The following is a 20,537-nucleotide window of genomic DNA, read 5'->3' on the forward strand; positions in this document are numbered from 1 at the left end:
CTTTCTTTCTTTCTTTCTTTCTTTCTTTCTTTCTTTCTTTCTTTCTTTCTTTCTTTCTTTCTTTCTTTCTTTCTTTCTTTCTTTCTCTTTCTTTCTTTCTTTCCCTTCCTTCCTTCCTTCCTTTCCTTTCCTTCCTTCTTTCTTTCTTTCCTTTCTTTCTCTCTCTCTCCTTCCTTCCTTCCTTTCCTCCCTCCCTATTTTTTTTTTTTTTTTTGAGACAGGGTTTCTCTGTATACTCTTGGCTGTCCTGGACTCACTTTGTAGACCAGGCTGTCCTTGAACTCACAGAGATCTGCGAGCCTCTGCCTCCCAGGGTGCTGGGATAACAGGTGTGTGCTACTGTCCCCAGCCCTAATCACACCTATGGTGTTTTTCTTTTTAGCCCAGGATGGCCTTGAACTTGTGATCCTCTTGCCTCTATCTATAAATTCTAAGATCATTCATTGTCAACTATCACCATGCCTGGCTGAGTTTATCCATGTTTAAGGAATAGAAAGACTTTCTCTAAGGTAATTTTATGTTGCAGCACCTTGTTTTCCTTGTGTCTCTGCATCTTTGCATGTGTATATCTCAGTGGGTATCTGTCTGTATGTATGCAAGCAGTCTATAAGCACACATGTGTAGAGGCCACAGAAGGATATTGGGTGTCCCACTCTACTTACGCTCTGCTTTATTCCCTTAAGACAGAGTTTATCGGGCTGGAGAGATGGCTCAGTGGTTAAGAGCACTGTCTGCTCTTCCAGAGTTCCTGAGTTCAATTCCTAGCAACCACATGAAGCTCACAACCATCTACAACATAATTTGATGACCTCTTTCTGTTGTGCAGGTGTACCTGCAAATAGAGCACTCATCTACATTAAATAAATAAATTAAAAAAAATTGTGTTCATATTTGCTATATGCAGTCACTTTAAAAAAAAAAAGACAGAGTTTATCACTGAACCTGGAGCTCACTGTTTCAGCTAGAGAGCTGCCTAATGAGCCTCTGAGATTCTTCTGTCTCTGCTTCCAATAGAGGTTGGGTAATAGATATATATGCAGCCACATCTGGCCTTTATTTATTTATTTTGAGACTGGGTCTTACTATATATTCCTTTCTTGTCTGGAAGTTACAGAGTTCCTGAGTGCTGGGATTAAAGGCATGAGCCTCCACACCTGGCCTCATCCCTGTCTTTTTTCTTTTTTTACTTCGGTGTTGAGGATCCAAACTCAGTTCCTCATGCATGCACTGAGTGCTCTTAGCCAGAGTCCCCACTCCATCCGCCAATGTTATCCCTTTTAATGATCATATAATAAACAATGATTAAATTCTATTCCTTATGAAATAAACATTAATTTAAGAAGTCACAGTCTGAACCTTTTCATTATGTTAGTAAACCCTATTTAGGTCTCCTTCATCCTTGACAGGCACCTCTGTGGTGCTCTCCTTCAAGCTGTTACAGTCAGAACAGCATTCCCATGCTCTGTTGCATGTAACTAGGACTATTATTTGTATAACTGCCTCATCTCATCTGCAATCCAGGGAGCCAGGAACAGGTGTCAGCTATGGAAGTGATCTGCTAAAATTTAAATTCACCAGATACTGTAAGGTTACATTAATATACTATCTTTTAAAACTATTTTTTGGTGGGGATGTGTCAGTTAGAACCCAGGACCATACATATACTAGGTGAGCACTCTATTATACTACTATTTTGAGTGTGTAGCTTTCTTCATGGTATTGAAAACTGGTATTCCTAATTGCCGGTGTTGCAGAGGTAAAGCTCAGAGGTAGAGTGTACTTAGTAAGCTCTGTGTCCAACCCAATATCAAAAACCAGACTAATTCCTTGGCCCTGGTCAGTGACTGGGGCTGGGCAGGGAACAGGGTGGTGGTACCTAGCAGGGTAGGGTTGTTAGGGCTGTACCACAACATCTTGAACCATAGCCCATATTTATACTTTCTGGAGTTTAAAGACTGCTGGGAATTGGGTAGAGTGGCTCATGCCTTTAATTTTAGCACTTGGGAATTAGAGGCAGATCATTGTGAGTTCACAGCCAGCCTGGTCTACACAGTGGGTTCGAGGACAGCCAGAGTTACATAGTGAAGCCCTGTCTTGAACAAACAAGCAAGCAAATAAACAAAACAAGCAAGCCAGCCTGAAAGATTGCTAAAAAATTTTATTCGGAATTAAATGTGGCTTATATGTACCCAGAGCAGACTGGAAACAGCAGATAGTCACTGCTTCCTTAGAGCCTACTGTGCAAACCCATCAGGCCTCCTGGAGGGTGGAAGGTGTTATCTTCCCCTCAGAAGCAGCAGTTAAAATTCAGAGGTCCCAAAGCTACCCTTTTAAAGCCACAAAGTGAAGAAGGAAAGATGTGAATCCAGGTTTGACTTTAAAACCTACATTTTAAAACTCTATACTGTCATGCCATTTTGAAACTAGTCAAAAAGCCAGCATCTATAAACTTCTTTAAAAAGTAAGAAATCTAAGCCAGCTTGACAGCAGTTCAAGTCACACAGCCACAGTGGGGGCTGGATGTGGTTCTGCTGACATTATGGTTTAAAGCTTGACTAGGAGACAAGGGATGAATAAGACGATAAATAGATTTAGATTAAAAAGATAAAGCCAAGTATTAGCAAAAATACACAGCTGGCAGAACCATTCTGTTCTGCTGGTGAGAATTTTTCAAAAGTTAAAGAAGCATGTTAACAGAGAAATAAAAACTGCACAGGAGACATGCACAGGGATGAGCTCACATCACTATTCTACAGTGCCCTAGAGATTCCCAGATTCTATATCCTAATGAGCTTGCAACAGTTCAGTGTTTCCCCCTTCACTTGGTGCTCACAGAGTATCAGGATATGAAACAAAAATGTAAGACAAATGTGCTTTTCAACTACCTGTACCTAATTCCCAAACCCTGGCAAGAGGCTGATTTTTGCCTTCATCCTCCAGTGTGACTGTTGACTGGGGCAGGAAAGTGCTCGTGATCTTTTCTTCCTTTACTGCCCCCCACCTTCTAAATATAAAAGCCATATACAGGGGTGCACACCTGTAGTCCCAGCACTTAGGAAGCTGAGGCAGGAAGAGTGCGAGTTCCAGACCTCCCTGCTTATGCACAGCAAGTTTCAAGTCAGACTGGGATACACGGTGAAACTGTCACTTTTCCAGAACAAAGCAAATGAAAGGAAAAGATCTCAAAGGGGCTGTCACTTGTAGCTCATTGGTACAGTGCTTATCTAGAATGCACGTTCCAGCACTACATTAAAAAAAAAAAAAAAGAGTGTGTGTGTGTGTGTGTGTGTGTGTGTGTGTGTGTGTGTGTGTGGAGTAGTGGTAGTAATAGCTGTCGGCCAGTGATGGATATCTATCCTGGGGACATGGAAACAGAAGGTCAGAAAGGTTCAAGGTCATCTTTGGTTACTTGGGAAGATAAGAGGCCTGCCTGGGCTGCCTGAAACTCTGTCTCAACAAATTGTCATCCTCCGCCATGCAGGCTCCTTTCACTCCCTATTCAGGGAAGAAGTAGACTTTCAAGCTCAAGGTGGAGGTGGGGGCCTTTTCCTGTGGTTGTCCAGGAGCTGTAGCAGAAGGACATGGTACTGCCTTTTCCTACTGCTTAGCGGAGGGGCAATAAAGAGCCCCATGCTCTGCTGTCTAGTAAGTAAATATGTCCTTCTGACTGAGGGTTAGTAAGGGAAGCACTCTTGTATCAAAGATGAAGAGATGTTTCACAAAAACAAACCAAAAAACCCAAATTGTTAAAAACAAAAATCCCCCAAATTATGTTATCCTAGAAGAATTCTCTGGAAGGAGCCTGTGATTTCTAATTTGGCCTGATAGCATCAGTTTGACCCCACTGTCCACTCCTAGGGCAAAATCAACAGCAGAGTAAACATCTTGCCTTTGCTGAATGTGGTGGTTCATGCTTGTAATCCCAACATACAGGAGACTGGGAAAGAAGGATAGAAAGCTTAAGACTACCCTGGGCTACATCACTTTAGGACAAGCCGAACTGCATAGTGAGACTGTCTCTAAAACAAAAACAAAACAAAGGCATCTTGTTTTTTTACCAACAGCATCTGGTGAGTGATACTATAATTTATTTTTGTTTGAGACACTGTCTCCAGCTTAGGTTGGCCCTGAACTCCTTATGTAGGGGAGGGTGACCTTGAACCTCCTGAGTGTTGGTTGGCTTTGCTGGTATACCACAACCCATCCAATCTATATGGTACTGGGCTTCAAACCCAAAGCTTTGTGCATGCTGAGTGGGTACTTTCTCCAGGGAGCTTGGTCCCAGCCCCAGAAATGTTTTTAATCAATCAATCAATCAATCAATCAATCAATCAATTTTTTTTTATTATTCACCTGTGTATAGTTGACTAATCCACGTTTTGGATTCAAATCCAATCCTACAACTCACTAGTCTTGAGAGACCGTGTCACCTGTCACACTGTAAACAAGAAGTCTCCCTACTCCAAAGCAAAATCATGCTAACAAGGAGACAGCTGGTAAAAGCCTGGGAGAGGCAGCCTAACTACAAGACTATACAGGTTTTAATTTCTCTGTTTTGTGTTATGTCACTCCTAAAAATCCTTATAAAGGTAGTTCAAAAAGACTGCTTGGGATGGCAGGGTGGGCTCAGTGGGTAAAGTACTTGCCACCAAGCCTGATGTCCTGAGTTCTGTCCCCAGAAGTCACACGGTGAAAGAAGAATAAAACTACGGCAAGTTGTACTCTGTCCTCCAACTTTATGCAGTGGCATGTGGGCCTCTCTGCAATAAAACAAGTAAATGTAACAGCAGCAGCAGCAGCAGCAGCAGCAGCAACAACAACAAGACTGCTTGCTGACTTGCTGACTGCTTGTCACATGGTCTCTGGCAGTTATGATACTATTGTTCATTGGTTTCCTCATATAATTTTTTGTCCCTAGATCTCCACTTCCTTCCATGTTCTCAATTTTACTTAAAAGTTCTCACTGTTTCCACTAACTGAATGGCTTTTCTTCTATTATAGCACACAAATGGCCTACTGAGCACATGACCCTTCCCAACCTTAGATGTAATAAACCTCAGTTACTTGTTTTACTAGGCAGTTGCCACTCCTGCCATTTCCCTGGCTCAAGTTGGCCACATAATTCAACTTGTTCTATCTCTTGTCACTTGCTTCCTTTCTCCCACAGCATACTTTTTGCATGCATGTGAGGGAAAGTGTCTCTCAGGCTAATTTTACCTGGTCTCATAACTCTCTGGATGGTTTGGTAGAAACTGCTAATCTATGATTCTGTAGAAAAGAGTCTTTCAGCACTTGAACAAATCATTGGTGAATGAATAGATCAAGCCAAGATCTATATCCCACAAGAGAAGAGATGTCTAGGTGCCATGTGTAGTGTACCCTAGCAGGTGGTTAAACAACAAAGAAGCATTTGGACTGGTAGAATGAGCTCCCTTTCCAGTTCAGCCGCTGAGGCAACATAAGCAGGTCAGGAGACTTGCATGGCAGCATACAAAGCTGCAGAATTTAGGGTGAAGCAAGATGCTGTGGGCAGGGGCTGAAATAACTCCCAGTAACTCCTCAGCCAGAACTAACCAGTGTGTTTCCCTTTTTATGTCAAACAATTACTTGGAAAATGAGGACTTTCTGAAAAGAAAAAAAAAAGTTTCAGCTATTATTGTGAAGCTGAAATCCTACTGCACTTGTAAAGCAGGTGTTTCTCATTAGCATAGAAACGCCTCTAATCTGCAGGAAGCATCAGGGAGGAAACTGAGCAAGTCATGGAAGGCTTTGCAAACTCCTAGGCACCGAGAGAGTTTGGTCAGGCAGCCTAGTTGATGTTGTGGAATTCAGATCTTCTGGGCTGGACTCAGTTCACTGCCTTGTTATAAAAACACTTTCCCAAGCTGGGTGTGTGCTACACACTTGGGGGAAGCTGAGGCAGGAGGATCATGACTGAGGCTGGGCTGGGCTACATGGTAAGGCTACTGTCATAAACAGGTATGAAAATACACTTTAGCCCAGTTTTTCACCAGACCCCAGGAGCTTGTTCAGCTCTATTAACAACCTTGTTTCCTGTTTTTAGATTTATTTTATTGTCTGCATTTTTCTGTGTTATTAATCAACTTCAAAGTCTGTACAAAAATACTGCACCAGCAATCTGACCCAACCACTCAATTACTATGGCACAATCCCCATCACTTGGCATTAACAGTTTTACTGACACAGCCTCAGCTACGTTCTGGTCTGAAACAGGCTGACCAAAAGAGCCCAGTAGAGATGCTGTGGTATTCTCTTTCCAGGAACAGTGGGTGTGGAGGATTCAGGATTCAATCTAATCTACTTACTCATTATGAGCACCAAAACTTCAAACTACTTGGCCATGCCCCTGACAGTAACAGAATAACTATCCTGCCTCTACACCTTTCCCTACAGTGTCTACCTCCAAGCACTGAGATTTACAAAGTTGTTTCCACCAGTACCTTCATTCCCTCCTTGACAGGTTCCTCAGTTCCATAAATAACAACACAGGCAGCCCTGGAACTTCTTCAATTTCTTTAAACTCCTTTGTTAATGATGTTGGCAAGGGTCTTACCCACCTTACCCTGCCTCAGGTTTTTATCTATGTTTTATCTGTTGTCCCCCCGCCCCTTACTATACAGCAAAGGGCCATTACTAGTATTATGGCGTCTTTTGTGTCCTTGTCTAAATTTTAAAATGGGGAAAGGGAACTAAGAGAACAGTTTCACCTTCTCACTAAATATCCATAGCCAACCAAGGCAGGTAGGAGAAAAGAGGAGAAGGTGAACTGTGTCCAGCCTTTAACATATGTGCTTTATAAAACCAAGAACTCTCTTTAAGGAGGTCTACCCAGTGCTGCACAGGCATTGTTTTTGACATCTAGGATAGGTGTGGGGTCTTGATTCTCTAAGTACTGTGTATGATTCTAGCAGGTCATTTCTTACAACTCAGCCTGGACAAAGTTACCCTGAGACCAACAACATCATAGGTTTACTCAAAGGTCTTTCTATAAATCAATTCAATTTGAAGGGACTCTAAATATCTAAATATGGCTTCATTTTTACTATCATTTTTGGTGGTGGTTTTTCAAGGCAGGGTTTCTCTGTGTAGCCTTGGCTGCACTGGAACTCACTCTGTAGACCAGTCTGGCCTTATTAAACTCAGAGATTTGCCTGCCTCTGCCTCCTGAGTACTGGCTGTTTCAGAAGTAGGCTGAAAGCGTCTCTTGCTGAAAATAAAAACTGTTGTATTACAATGCATTGGCATGTCCAGAGTCTGTGGAGGTAAATAGTACATAAATAACTACTGTTATTTGTTGGAAGTGCTTTTAGTCTCTGGAATGGGCAACACAGCAGTTATCTTCCTTGATCAAAGATAAACTAGAGGTTCTTCTGGGTTAAGTTCCTGATGAATGAGAAACTAGGCAAGTGCGTAGGCTAGGAACGAGGGGGGTGTGACTCAAAAATTTGGAGCCACCTGCAGAGCCTGTGGGGTTTCTTTGGTTGGGAAACAGGTCAGTAGAGCAGATGTCTGATAAAAGTTGTAGAGCAGGTTCCGAGACACACCAGCTGACCCATCATGGGAGCAGTCTCCTGTACTGTGTCCCAAATACATTTGGAACACACAAGTAGACTCTACCAGGGTTTGACCAGAATGGAGAGACATAGCTAAGGGAGGGAATATGATGTGTGGGAATGTGAACAACTCCTATCTATGCTGGGGAAACTGATAATTTGGTTTATGTCTTATGACTTCACTGTGCTTAAGCTTGAGAGGAAGCTAGGCAACAATGAACTCATCTGAAATTTTTGCACTGACAAAGCAGAGGCAGGGTGACTGAGAACTGCAGCAGGTCTGGTCTAAATAATGAGACTCAAAAAAGGGAGCAGATCAGAGTACTAGCCCCCTAACAATTTAAGTGTAAACAGTGCATTTTCTTAATACAAGAAGAAGAGGTGTTCAAAGAATGTTGAAAATGAAATCTACAGGGACATTCTGACATACCTGGAAAAAGCACAAACATTTATTGCACTCCCAGCATGTGTGTGTGCCTGTGCATGTGTCGTGTTGATGGTAACCGACCTTAGAGATGTTAAGCGTATGTTCTACCACTGAACCTGAACTCTGGGTTCTGCTCTAAACCAAGCACCTACTTGCTTCCACATGTACATGATCTCTTCTCTCCTCCTCCCTCTCCCCCCTTTCTCTTTCCCTCTGTCTCACTTAATAACTGTTACAACCCTTTTTGATAAATATCACTTTGTTTTTATAGGCAGAGAAACTAAGGCTCCAATGATCTACTCAAGGCCATACAAAAAGGCCATACATTTAGAAGTATCAGAACTGGCAAACTTGTCCAGGTCTGATGAATTAATTAAAAAAGTATTACTAATTTCTTTTCTTGCCCAATACTCCTTCTTTACACCTCTATAATGGCTAAGCTAGAAAGAACATACCTGGGAATATCTTTGTTCAGCAGGTCTTACCTTTTACAATATCTCTGAACTGGGACCCCTCCCCCCATGAGCAAAAGGCTAACTTGATCCCAATAGTCTTGGTTTCTATTTCAAAGTTATTGTTTAAGTGCAGTCCACATCTCCAGAGATGCTTGATCAACTTTCATTTGATTAACAGTTAAAAGGGGTTTAAAACAACTATATCTGGGGCTGGAGAGATGGCTCAGTGGTTAAGAGCCCTGTCTGCTCTTCCTAGAGGTCCTGAGTTCAATCCCGGCAACCACCAACCATCTACAGCATGCACATAGAGCACTCATATAAGAGAGTTAGAAGAACTTAGCATTCTTGCAGAGGCCTAGGCATTTGGCCCCCGGCACCCACAGGGAGGCTCACCTGCCTTAGGTGGACTCCTAAACTCACATGCACACACAATAAAAAGTTTTGCATAAAAGTTTACAAGTCGGAGGTTTACGGCAGACTACCTTGATTGAAGAAAAGAAAAACAACTATATCTGAACATATCCAATGACAATAAAACCATTTTTAAGCAACCATTCACATAATTAGGACGGGCTGGACTGACTGGGTCAGCCAAGTTACTCAATGTTCTACTGCACGCAATACTGCTTCTTCCTCTAACTTCGCTTTTGTGACTCAGTGTGGTTAGACCATCCTCGCTCTTAATACAAATACTCTCAGAAGCTAGTTCCAAAGCAGAGTAATCTCCTCAAAATAGAAGCTTTTCAAATTGCACTAGAGCCCATCAAGGGAAGCCCCTGCCCACTCCACACAGCACTGCTTACACAGCAGCAAAACACAGTCCCTAAGAAAAATGCAGCCAGGAGAGCTTTCCAGCCTTCATGCTATCAACGCATTTCGCCGCAGCTGAACCTAGCCTTCACCAATCTCTTAGTCAGTATACCCACTCTGCGAACAAGCCCAGTCTTCTGGTAAATAAATATATGTGGAATGACTTTGCTGGGTGGCATGGTAAAGCCACTTTTCCTTCCTGGCCTCAGTGTATGCATCTGCAATCAGGTTCAACTACATACAGAAGTTCTCTTCTCCTTTGAGTAGTGCTTTGAGCCCAAAAGCCACTAGAAATCTATGCTAATACTTTAAAGACATGACAAAGTGAAGTCCACAGGGTCTCATCACTTAAAACCTTATTAAACTTTATTTCTTTCTCCCCCAAACATGGATCTCACTTATAACTGAAAGCCCTGTGCAGGGGCTGGAGAGATGGCTCAGCAGTTAAGAGCATTGTCTTCTCTTCCAAAGGGCCCCAATTCAACTCCCAGCCCCCACATGGCAGTGCACAACTGTAACTCCAGTTCCAGGGGGGTTCTGACACTCTCACACAGACAACAGACAGACATGCAAGCAAAACACCAATACACATACAAATAAATAAACTAAAAAAAAAAAAAAAAGATTTAAAAAAACAATAAAAAAGCCTGGTACCAAAGCTCAACAATTCTCATCTAGTTCCTTCACAGGGTGAAGTGGAACCCAGTTGCAGGCTCTGCTACTATGGCTTCCCAGCAGGCTGTCAGGCACAAATGTTATTTTGGTGAGGACAGAGGTGTCAGAACACCCGATTACTGCATAGTTAAAAAGACTGTCTGCAGAAGTTCACTGGGGCAGAACATAGTGGAAGTGTACATTAAGTGGAAGTGCACATTAAGAAAGTGGCACCGGTGAGAAAGGATCTGGAAGGTTTTCAAAGAGATTTCACTACCCACATTGTTTTATTAGCTTTTGAGAATTTCACAGAATTTTATATAACATACTCAAAATAAGGACTCAACCTTTAGTAAACATATACACACTCTAACCTGGAAAAAGCCTGCTGGCACACCTAGTGTAGTCAGTGCTTCTCAAAGTTCAACATTCTTCCCTCACAGAGATGTCAGGGTTGAGCTTGAAAAACAGCCTGTGTTATTACAGAACACTGGATTCAAAGTGAGATAAAGCCCTGGCTTCGCTATTGACCTTCATCAAATTAAAAACAAAAAACAAACAAACAAACAAAAAACAAAAAGAACCCACATTGCCCTAGTGTTGAGGTGCATGACTTTAATCTTAGCACTCAGGTGGCAGAGGCAGGAGTTTGAGGCCAACCCAGTCTACAGACTGAGTTCAAGGCCAGCCAGGGCTATACAGAGAAACTGTCTTGAAAAGCCAGTCAGCCAGCCAGCCAGCCAGCCAGCCAAAAATAGACAAACAAGAAAACCCCACATTGGCCTTCAATTTCTTCAACTGTAAAATGGGATACTAGAGCCCACCTACAGGTGCTGTGAGGGTTAGTGAATGTGCATCACTGCAGTTCAGCAAATTCTTTTTTTTTGTTTTGTTTTGTTTTTTTTTTCAGCAAATTCTTAAAAGTGGTAGTTTTATCACATGTACTACACCATCATAATCATCATCATCATCATCATCATCATCATCATCATCATCGTAGAAGCTACAACACTGTCTGGTTACTGACATGCTCTGGTGCTGGTAAAATAAAGCACAGAAAAACAAAAGACACTAGAACAACCATGTCCAAGTTAACTAATTCTTAGTCATACAGTTTACCCATTACCTACTTCCTTCCTATAAAATCAAAGCTTGCAACAAAGTAGAAATAAAAATATGGGCTGGGGTGTAGCTTAATGATAGAGTACTTATCTAGCATGTACAAGACCAAAGTGGGGAAAACCAGAATTAGAAGAGAAGGTGCTGCAGGCAGCTTGCTAACAACATAGCATGGAGGAGGTAGAGAAAGGAGAAAAACAAACCGCACCTATATATGTAAAGAAGACAAGTTAAAAATAAACAAACAAACAAACAAACAAACAAACAAACAAACACTCCAAAAGGCTAGGAGCATTTTCTTCAGAAATGTGTAACCACATAAGCCCTGCTAATCCAGAGCACTTCTGGCTGGAATGCCACTGTTCTCAGCTATTATCACTCAGCTAGGTTATTTTGTCAAAGACTACTAGAGAAATCCCCCCATCCCAATGCTTAAAATGTGACCATTCTGGTGTCTAAAATAGATTTTCATTCATGAGAAGAGTGTCAGTGAAACGGTTGAAAGACCAACAACGTTAGACAAATGTATTTGGTGTATGGAGACATACAATGGAGGGCAATCTTTTAACTACTGTTTCCAGGAACTGTCAGTATATAAAATATATATATATGTATTTATATATACTTATATCTATATATCTATATATACTTATATATTTATGTATATATTTATAGACACACACACACACACACATATAAATGAAGTCACACATTGTGGCTTTTTCAAATGGAGTCTTCAAGAATCCGTTGTAATGAAAAAATTGCAACAGAGGCTAAGTGAGGTTGAGAGGAGTGACAGAGCAAGACTACACATCCAGCAGGGTTAGGTTTCTTTATTCTCTATTTCATAAGACTTGGCTACTCCAGAGACCCAAAGTACAGGGAAGGGAGCGTGCTGCCCACGTGGGTAAGGTGCTGAGACACAACTCTAAAGGCGTGACGATAGATGAAGCACTAGTCTTAAGACTTAATCTAATAGACAAAGGCAGACTCCTCCAGATGTGGTGTTCCCGCCCCCAACTTATGTCACACTGGCCAATATCTAACTTGAAGAAAACAATCTCTATATGAATTTTAAGTCCTAAAGGAATTTAATAGCAGGAATGTTAATTTAATCTTTTAAATAATGAACAGAGGTCCTCTGGAGGGTGGGGCTGGGGCTGGGGCTTAGCAGCAGCAGCCACTAAACATCACCGCAGCACTGCGCGGCCAGCACTGGGCTGCTCACTTCACACATTATTTCATTCCAGTGTTGCAGCAATTTTGTGCAGGGCCTTTGTTACTCTTATGAAATAGGCAGGAAGCCCTGACACAGATGTTAGTAAATTTACCTGGTTTCATAGCTAGTAACAGAAGTAGAACTGGAATTTAGAATTCAGGTTTAATATGGTAAAAAAAAAAAAAAAGGACCAAGTGTCTTAATTGTAATTAAACACTATGTGTAGTCCACTTGAACACTATTTTCCCAACATATTAAATATAGAAAACACTGATGAAAATAGTAATGTATTTTTTCTTTTCTAAACTTATTCCTTTTTACCCTCAAGTCCTTTTCTTTTTTCAAGAAAAAATTATTGCATTTTATTTAATGTGTGTGTGTGTGTGTAGGTGCATGCGTGCCAGGGTACATGTGGCAGTCTGAGGAGTTAGTGTTCTTTCCAGCAGGTGGGTCCTAGGGATTGAACTCAGGTCTTGGCAGCTGCTGAGACACCTTGCCAGTACACTCACCCCATTTTGGTAGTCAGATAAGCACTCTGCCACTATAGCACCTGTCCTCTTTTTAAACTTTATTTATTTTTTGTTTTTCAAGACAGGGCTTCTCTGTGTGATAGAGCTCTGGCCATCCTGGACTCACTCAGTAAACCAGGCTGGCCTCAAACCACCATGTCCTGATATTTATTTTTTAAGATGGAGGTCCATGTAGTCCAGGCTGTCTTCAGATTTCCTATGGATGACCTTGAATTTTAAAAAGAAAAGAGAGAGAGGCTGGGTGGTGGTGGCATATACCTTCAGTTACAGTACTTAAGGAGCAAAGCAGGCAGATCTCTGAGTTCCAGGACAGCCAGGGCTACACAGAGAAACCCTGTCTGAAAAACAAAGACAAAAACCAACCAAAAAAAATTAGCTGTAGTTTTATTCATGTGTTATGTGTGTGTCTGCCACATGTTTGTTCATGTCAGTCAATGGGAGCCAAAAAAAGGCTCCGTTGGAGCTGGAGATACAGGCAGCTGTTAGTCACATGATACAGGTACTGAGAACTGAACTTGGGTCCCCAAGAGCAGCAAGTGCTTTGGACTGTTAAGCTTTTGATATTCTTGCTTCCACCTGACAAGTGCTGGGATTACAGATGTACACCATGACTGACTTATCCAGCACTCATATCAGACAAGCACTCTCCTAACTGAGCGACATCCCCTGCCTCTCAAAGTGTCAATGAGAACTGAAAATGAACAAAAGGAGGCAAACTGGATGGCTGCTTAGCATTTTCACCACCCGAAGCAAGCTTGCTGCTGTTGTCTTTAGAGCTAAGTGATAAACGTGAACAATTTATTTCAGACACTGAGGTCACCTCATAAAAGTAAAGTTGTAAAACATCACTTTTACTTTTTGGAAGGTGAAAGGGACTTTCTTCAAATCCTGATGTTTTAGTAAAGTACTGGAGAATCCTTCTAGTTAGGAACTGGGACAAGACCAAAACTCAGGTCTTGCAAGGCTTCATGTGCAGAGATGAAGTTCTCAGAAGACTGCTCACTGATTTGTGTGGTGAGGCTGCCAATCTTGGCCCACAAACTTGGATCTGAGTGATTACTCTTGGGAGGATATTATTTCTCTACATGGATGACAGGACCTAGATTTGAAGACTGGCTAAGAATGGTCCAACAGGAATCTATGATGCAATGTAAAAAAACAGGCTCAGTATGGGGTGGTTAATGGGTAAGGCACTGGGTTCCATGACTACAGAATGAATGAATGACCCAGCAGGGCGCGGTAATGCATGCCTTTAATCCAGCACTCTGGAGGCCGAGGCAGGCAGATCTCTGTGAGTTCGAGGTCAGCCTGGTGTCAAATGAGTTCAGGACAGCCAGGACTACCCTGAGAAAAACCCTATCTCAAAAACAAAACAAAAGAAAAGAAAAGAAAACAAAACAAAAAACAGAAACAAAAAAAACCCCAACCCCCCCCCCCCCCCCAAAGAATGACCCACTCTCAACTTTGGTGCAGATATTGACTGAAAAGCACCTAGCTCTTTCAGCTCTTTCAGCTCTTTCTAACTACAGCAGAGTGACTTAATGCTGTATGTGTCTGCTCTCACCCAAATGTGCCAGTTCTTAATAAATGTCACAGATACATTGGTCTAGATTTATTTCCAATCTATTTTTTTTTTTTACAGTAATTGCTCAAATAAGTATGTTTAAGGCCAAATATACACAAGGTTCATAACATTATAGCTGGGCTATTTTGATATTTACAAAGTTCTTAGGATTAAGATGTTCTAAATCTAAAATAGTACAGTGAAGGCTTCAACTATGTTTCATGACCTCAGTTAACTGAAGAAATACCTCAGAAAGCCTGAGCTTCATGTTAAAGTCATAAACTGGAATAGAGGACTGAGGAGTTAAGAAATGTTGCATCTGTGTGTGATATTAGGAGTCACTTAATTGCTGTGCTGACTGACACTGAACTCCTGTGGGTGTTACAGTCAGATCCAAATACTCTAGAGGCAGACATCTTTTAAATTCATTTCTCCATATTCAAAGAGAGGGAAACAAATAATTTAGGCTTTAAATTTTCCATAACTTACCTATACCGCTCTTCCTGTAAGGTCTGCATTATTAAGGAGTAGTCCCTCTGATAATGCTCTTTGAGGGTCTCGAAGGATTCTTCCAGTCTGGCCTGGGTTTCCCGGATCTCCTGGATCTCATGCAGTAGTGCATCAAACCCTGAGCTCTGCATGTCTAGGGTGTTTGTTTTGGAGCTGGATGCTCCTACAGCAATGCCCCCGGTGGTACTGTTGGCTCCTACTGAGCCTGAAGTGGCACTAGAACAATCTTCCTCACTACCATATTTTGGACTTGACTGAAAGTTTGAAATCACTCCCAAAGCCTTTCCCCCGTCATCCACTTGTCCTTCCTCTAATGAGTCCTTCAGGTTAGGGATGTTGTCTGCACTGCCAAATTTGTTTCGAATCAGTGAGGCAATCTCTCTGGGTTTGGAGACCACAGCCCCTGCTGCTGAATGGGTGGCCTGGGAGAAGCTGGAAAATCCACCTTTGACGCTGTCCACTACACCTTCACTGAAGCCAGTTACCTTTGCACCCACATCCTTCAGACCCTGGTGCATGTCTCTGAAGACATCCTTGGGCTGCCGGGGGATCCCGTTCTGTTCCACCTCACGAAGCTTGCGATGGTAATGTTCAAGCTTCTTCTGCAGCTGGAGGATGGTCTGTGCAGATTTCTGGTTTTTCTTCTCAAACACCTGTTTGATGCGAGCAGCCTGCTGTTTGTCCGCACTGTTGGCAAGCTTCAAATATTCAGCAACGTTGTCGTCTCGGGCTGTCTGTGCAATCTTGATCTGTTCTGTGAGCTTTAAGATCTTCTGCTGCAGGTGTGCAATGGCAGCTTTTGTGCGCTGAGGATCTGGTATTCCATCCACAGACTCTGTGTGGATGCTGCCATCGGTGCTGGAGGCCACGGCACTGGAAGTCTGGGCGAGGCTGCTTACTTCCAAACGCTCAATCTAACATTTGAAAAGCAAGAGGTGGATATTAGAAGCAGCCCAGAACCAATGTGCCAAAATGTGCTAAAAATATGTCTATGCTGAACTCTCAGCACAGATGGCTAACCTGCACATCCTCCTGTCCTGTAATAGCCCTGCTGCCCTCCTGGCTAGTCTTTATCCAGTATTTCTTTAAATAACAAAGCTCTCTTTGTTAGTTGAGAACATGAATTAGTTTGCATTCTTATGCATGCTTCCGTTCAGAAGCAATCTATGTAAGACAGCACGTCAAGCTTTTGAATGTAATCCTATGAAAACCATTCTGGTGCTCAGACGCCAGAGTCATTCTGAGCCATACTCACAGATTGGTCCCCTGAAAAGGCTAGCAAGAACAGATATTTTGATGATGTGATATAAGCATCCAATTGTCACCACGAGTGTTTGTTTGTGTAAGTCACACCCAGGGTAATGAGATCATTCTCTATTCTTGGGACATTTTGCTGCAATGGGAGACAGGCAAAGGCTAGACTGGGGAGGTGCTGCTGAATGCTATTGAATTAAAGTAACTGTGGTGTACCTGGGAAGACAGTATGAATAGACAGGGACAGTGAGAGGAATCTTTTTATCTGATAAAAGGCTTGCCTTAGGTAAGAAGCTACAAAGCTCACACACTGTTCTTTCATATGGATGAGAGTCACTACAAGGAATGAAAGAAAGTACAACTGCTCAGACTTGAAAGCTTACATTCCTAAATGTCAAAACAGGTAGCTTAGACTGGAGGATGCCAGCTTTCCTCCACCTGGAAGAGTGCCCTATCTGTGGCTTGTGCTAGTCACGTAGATAAAGTAGGACCCAAAGAAGAAGACTTTAAACACTGCTCCATAAAGCAGCAGCAGAAATCTTAGGTCAATAAAAATGCCTGCTTCAAGAGTTAGGTTGTAACTTGGCCATCTGTAGACTAAGGTCATACCCTTTTCTTGGTCCTGAGACAATGTGCCAGTAAGAACTATACAGAGGACAACCCCTACATGATCATGACCTTACTTACCCAGGAAATGCCAATAATTAACCTGTTGTCTCAAAGTGTCATCTCTCATCTTGTATGTACAGCATCTTATTATTTTATCATCTGAGCTTTTATAAACATATTTAGTTCAATCATATTGACTAGGGGTATACTTCAGTTTAAGTACTTGTAGGCATATGAGCCCTGGGTGTGATGTCCAATACTGGGGGAGGGGGGAACAGAACAAAAACCCAAGAGTATTTTTTTCTTCCTATTTCAATGAAACTGAATGTTGGGGCTAGGAATGCAGATCAGTGGAAGAGCCCTGCCTCCCATCCCCAGCACAGTAAGAGATGAAAACCTTCACAGAGACTAGTATGATGCCTTTTGCATTACTTCCTACTCATAATGCTCCACCTTTGAGGAGCACAGTGGCTAGAGACTGCAGAAGGGAGAGGTAGCCAGAATTCCAGATGGACAAGGTATCAAGTGCTCTGAAAACCTCACTCTTCAGTTCTCCAAACTAGCTGCACAAGCTTACCTTTACTGGATTTTCCTTCTGAATGAGATTTAGACTCTTAAAAGTACATGATACCACTCTGCTTATTTATGTCCAATAATTAAGCTCAAAATCTACCACAGAATGTATGAAATGGAGATATGAAGAATCCTCAACTAAGCTTCCCCATGCTCAAGTTTATGAATCTGTGAGATTAAAACTAGCCACATTGGGGGCTAGGAGAGATACAAGGGCACTGGACATGCATGTGGTACACAAACATACAGGTAAAACACTCATACACATAAAAATAAATCTAAAACAATTAAAAAAACTGTTAGACGCTAGAATCAAAGTTCAACCATTTAAAAAGAAATCACAATAATTTTCAACAAATGTTTATAAATGATCACATTTGATTAGAATTGTGCTTCTTTATAAAATAACTAACTAAAACAGATTCTCCTTAATTCTTGTCTTACCTGGGGCCAGTGTGTCCTCCCATGAAGAGTTCCCACATAGATATCAATACACTTGTAAGAGGACAACTGATACTAGAAACTGGACATCACTGCAATACTCAGGAACAGCCCCTTGAAAAAGACCCATCTTATCTATCTATCTATCTATCTATCTATCTATCTATCTATCTATCTATCTATCTATCTATCTTCCATCCATCTATCTATCTACCTACCTATCTATGAGAAAGGGTTTCTCTGTATTGCCCTGGCTGTCCTGGAACTCTTATCTGTAGACCAGGCTGGCCGCCAACTCAGAGATCTATCTGTCTGACTCCCAAGTGCTAGGATTAAAGGCATGTGCCGTGTACCACAGGGCAAAAGGGTAGAAACTCAGAAATAGGGCAGGAACTAAGTCCTAAAGGGGAAGTCTGTGCTGCAAGCATGGACACCTGGCCCCAAAAGATGAATCTATCAACCAGAAAACAGTTCCTTTGCCATTGGATATAGCTAACAGCAGAACTGGATCCCTAACCCACTCTAGACAACTCAGTTCCAAATGTGAAAAGCATAGTTTTCAAAGGTGACACTAAATAATACCACCCCAAGGTGGCGCAGAGAATCAAACCCTGTGTCATTCACTCAACCACTAAGCTACATAACCAATCCAAGACTTTCTCCTTTTTCCTACAGCATTTTGATAGCAGTAACGCAAGCTGGCCTACACTCCTCCTGCCTCAACTTACTGAGTAGTGGCACTGCCCTAGAATTTCTTGAAAGGTACAAACATAAAAAAGCAAGATGACTGGCACACTCTGGTGCCCTGGTGAAGCACCGACTGGACCAAAGGCTGCTCAACCGTAAAGGCGAGGAAACTCTGATGCAGTCAGGAGGCTGTTTTATGGATGAAGTAAGTCATGAGTGTCAAAGTGTTATAACAGCACCTGGCAGAGCAGGCTGTTGACATTGGCCATCACTGGAATAGCATGTGAGTCGTTCTTATTAAAGATCTCATCATTAATAGATTCCAGATTATACTACTTCTAAGACATAAAAAAGCAAGGGGTATAAAGAATCCAGAACAAAGGTAAAAATTCAACTCAACATTTTGAAAGTTGGCCTTGTGGTCTAGCCCATGGCCAGGTAACCTTCCAAGCTTCATAATAAGCTCAAAACCATTATTACCAATTTGTAAGCAATGGCAAAAAAGCATGCCCCCCAGCCAGCTGTCAGCAGGCAGGAAGAGCAAATATATTAAAGATCACTTTTGTAAGTGGATTAATGTACCAGTACAAGTTGGGTTGACAGGAGGGTTACAAGATGGAAGCCAGCCTGTGCTACGAGACAAGGCCTTGTGTAAACCCTACACAGGTTAGACAAGAAACGGACAAAGAGAGACATACAACACACAAGGGCACAAGACAGAGGCAAGAGGATACAGCAGCAGACAGCAATATTCCAGAACAAAATACAATGGTTTGAGCCCACTGTGACCTTTCCAAATTCACTAGCTGTGTTTCTGGGCTGCCCATGTATTCTCTTGGTGCCTAAGTTTTTCACTTACACAGGGGTCATTTTTTTCCTAAAAGTGTTCTGAAAAGATGTTGAATGTATTACAAGTGGGGACTGGGAGTATATAGCAAGTGCTAGAGTGTTTTTTGGTCCAAAAAAGGTCCTGGGGCTTCAGCCCAAGAGCACACACTTCCTTCCTTCTTTCTCTCTTTTCTGCTTTCCTTCTTCCCATTTTCTCTTTTTAAGATAGTCTTATTATGTATTCTTCATTGGTCAAGAACTTGCTTTGCAGACTATGCTGGCTTCATATTGAGGCATTCATTCTGCATCTGCCTCTCAAATGGTGGAATTACAGCCTATCAAGCCTATCTCAAATAATTTTTCTTTTTAAATTTTTTTAATTTATGTGTTTATTTGTGTCTATATGCATAGATGCATGTGCTTCAGTGAAGGCCACGTGTGGGATCCCTGGAGCTGGAGTTGTAGGTGAGTGCTGGGACTGCACTCCCATTCTTTCAGGAGCAATATGGAATCTTAACCACTGATCCATCTCTCCAGGCCTGTCAAATCAATTTTCTTAACTAGATGGCCTTTTAATTTCTTCTTAGCCTGCCCAGAGGGAATATCTATAAAAATAGCATCCCTACAAAGTCAACATATTATTAAAATTTCTAAACTTTTTTGGGTGGAGATACCAGGGTATACATGTGGAGATCAGAAGACAGCTTTTGGGAATCAATTCTCTCCTGCCATGTATATCCTGGGACTGAACCTGGCTTAGCAGAAAGTACCTGCTGAGCCACCACAAGCCAACATAGTCTTATAGTCACTACTGGGGTTGTAGAATTTTTTTTTTTTTTAATTTTATTTCCAGTGCCTAGCATAGGCTCTACACATTGAGAATGGGGTGAAGAATACTATAAAGCTTTCTTAACAAGAATAAATCTTCTGGCCAGGCATATGCAGCTCTATATTATAATTTTCTTAATCCTTAAGAGTGGGCCAGAAGTAGACCTGGCAAGTGCTGGTGGTAGCTGAGTTTTGTGTCAGCAGGATATCAGTCCTATGTGAGGATCTGAAAGTAGCAGCCCTAGATCCTACAATGCATGCTCTACAGCTGAGTAGAATATTCACAATCTGAATTGATACCAACTGTAATCCTAACATTAGGGAAGCAGACATAGAGTTCAAGGGCAGTTTGGTCTATATAGAGAATTCTAGACCAGCCAAAGCTAGAGTAAGACCTTATCTGGAAATACACACACACACACACACACACACACACACACACACACACACACACA

At 41.9% G+C, this 20,537-nt stretch overlaps 1 protein-coding gene across 3 annotated transcripts in view; it reads right to left on the reverse strand.

Moving 5' to 3' along the window:
• The window catches only part of Tmcc1 (transmembrane and coiled-coil domain family 1), a 121,070-nt gene that overhangs the window by 8,041 nt on the left and 92,492 nt on the right, over positions 1-20,537 (reverse strand). For all 3 annotated transcript variants that reach the window (XM_055604193.1, XM_055604195.1, XM_055604196.1), the window contains exon 2: positions 14,842-15,776. In XM_055604193.1, coding sequence (XP_055460168.1) covers positions 14,842-15,776 — 935 coding nt within the window. The remainder of the gene's footprint in view (positions 1-14,841; positions 15,777-20,537) is intronic.

Source organism: Psammomys obesus, unplaced genomic scaffold, assembly GCF_907164565.1.
Source record: "Psammomys obesus unplaced genomic scaffold, mPsaObe1.curated_primary_1811, whole genome shotgun sequence".
Taxonomy (NCBI): domain Eukaryota; kingdom Metazoa; phylum Chordata; class Mammalia; order Rodentia; family Muridae; genus Psammomys; species Psammomys obesus.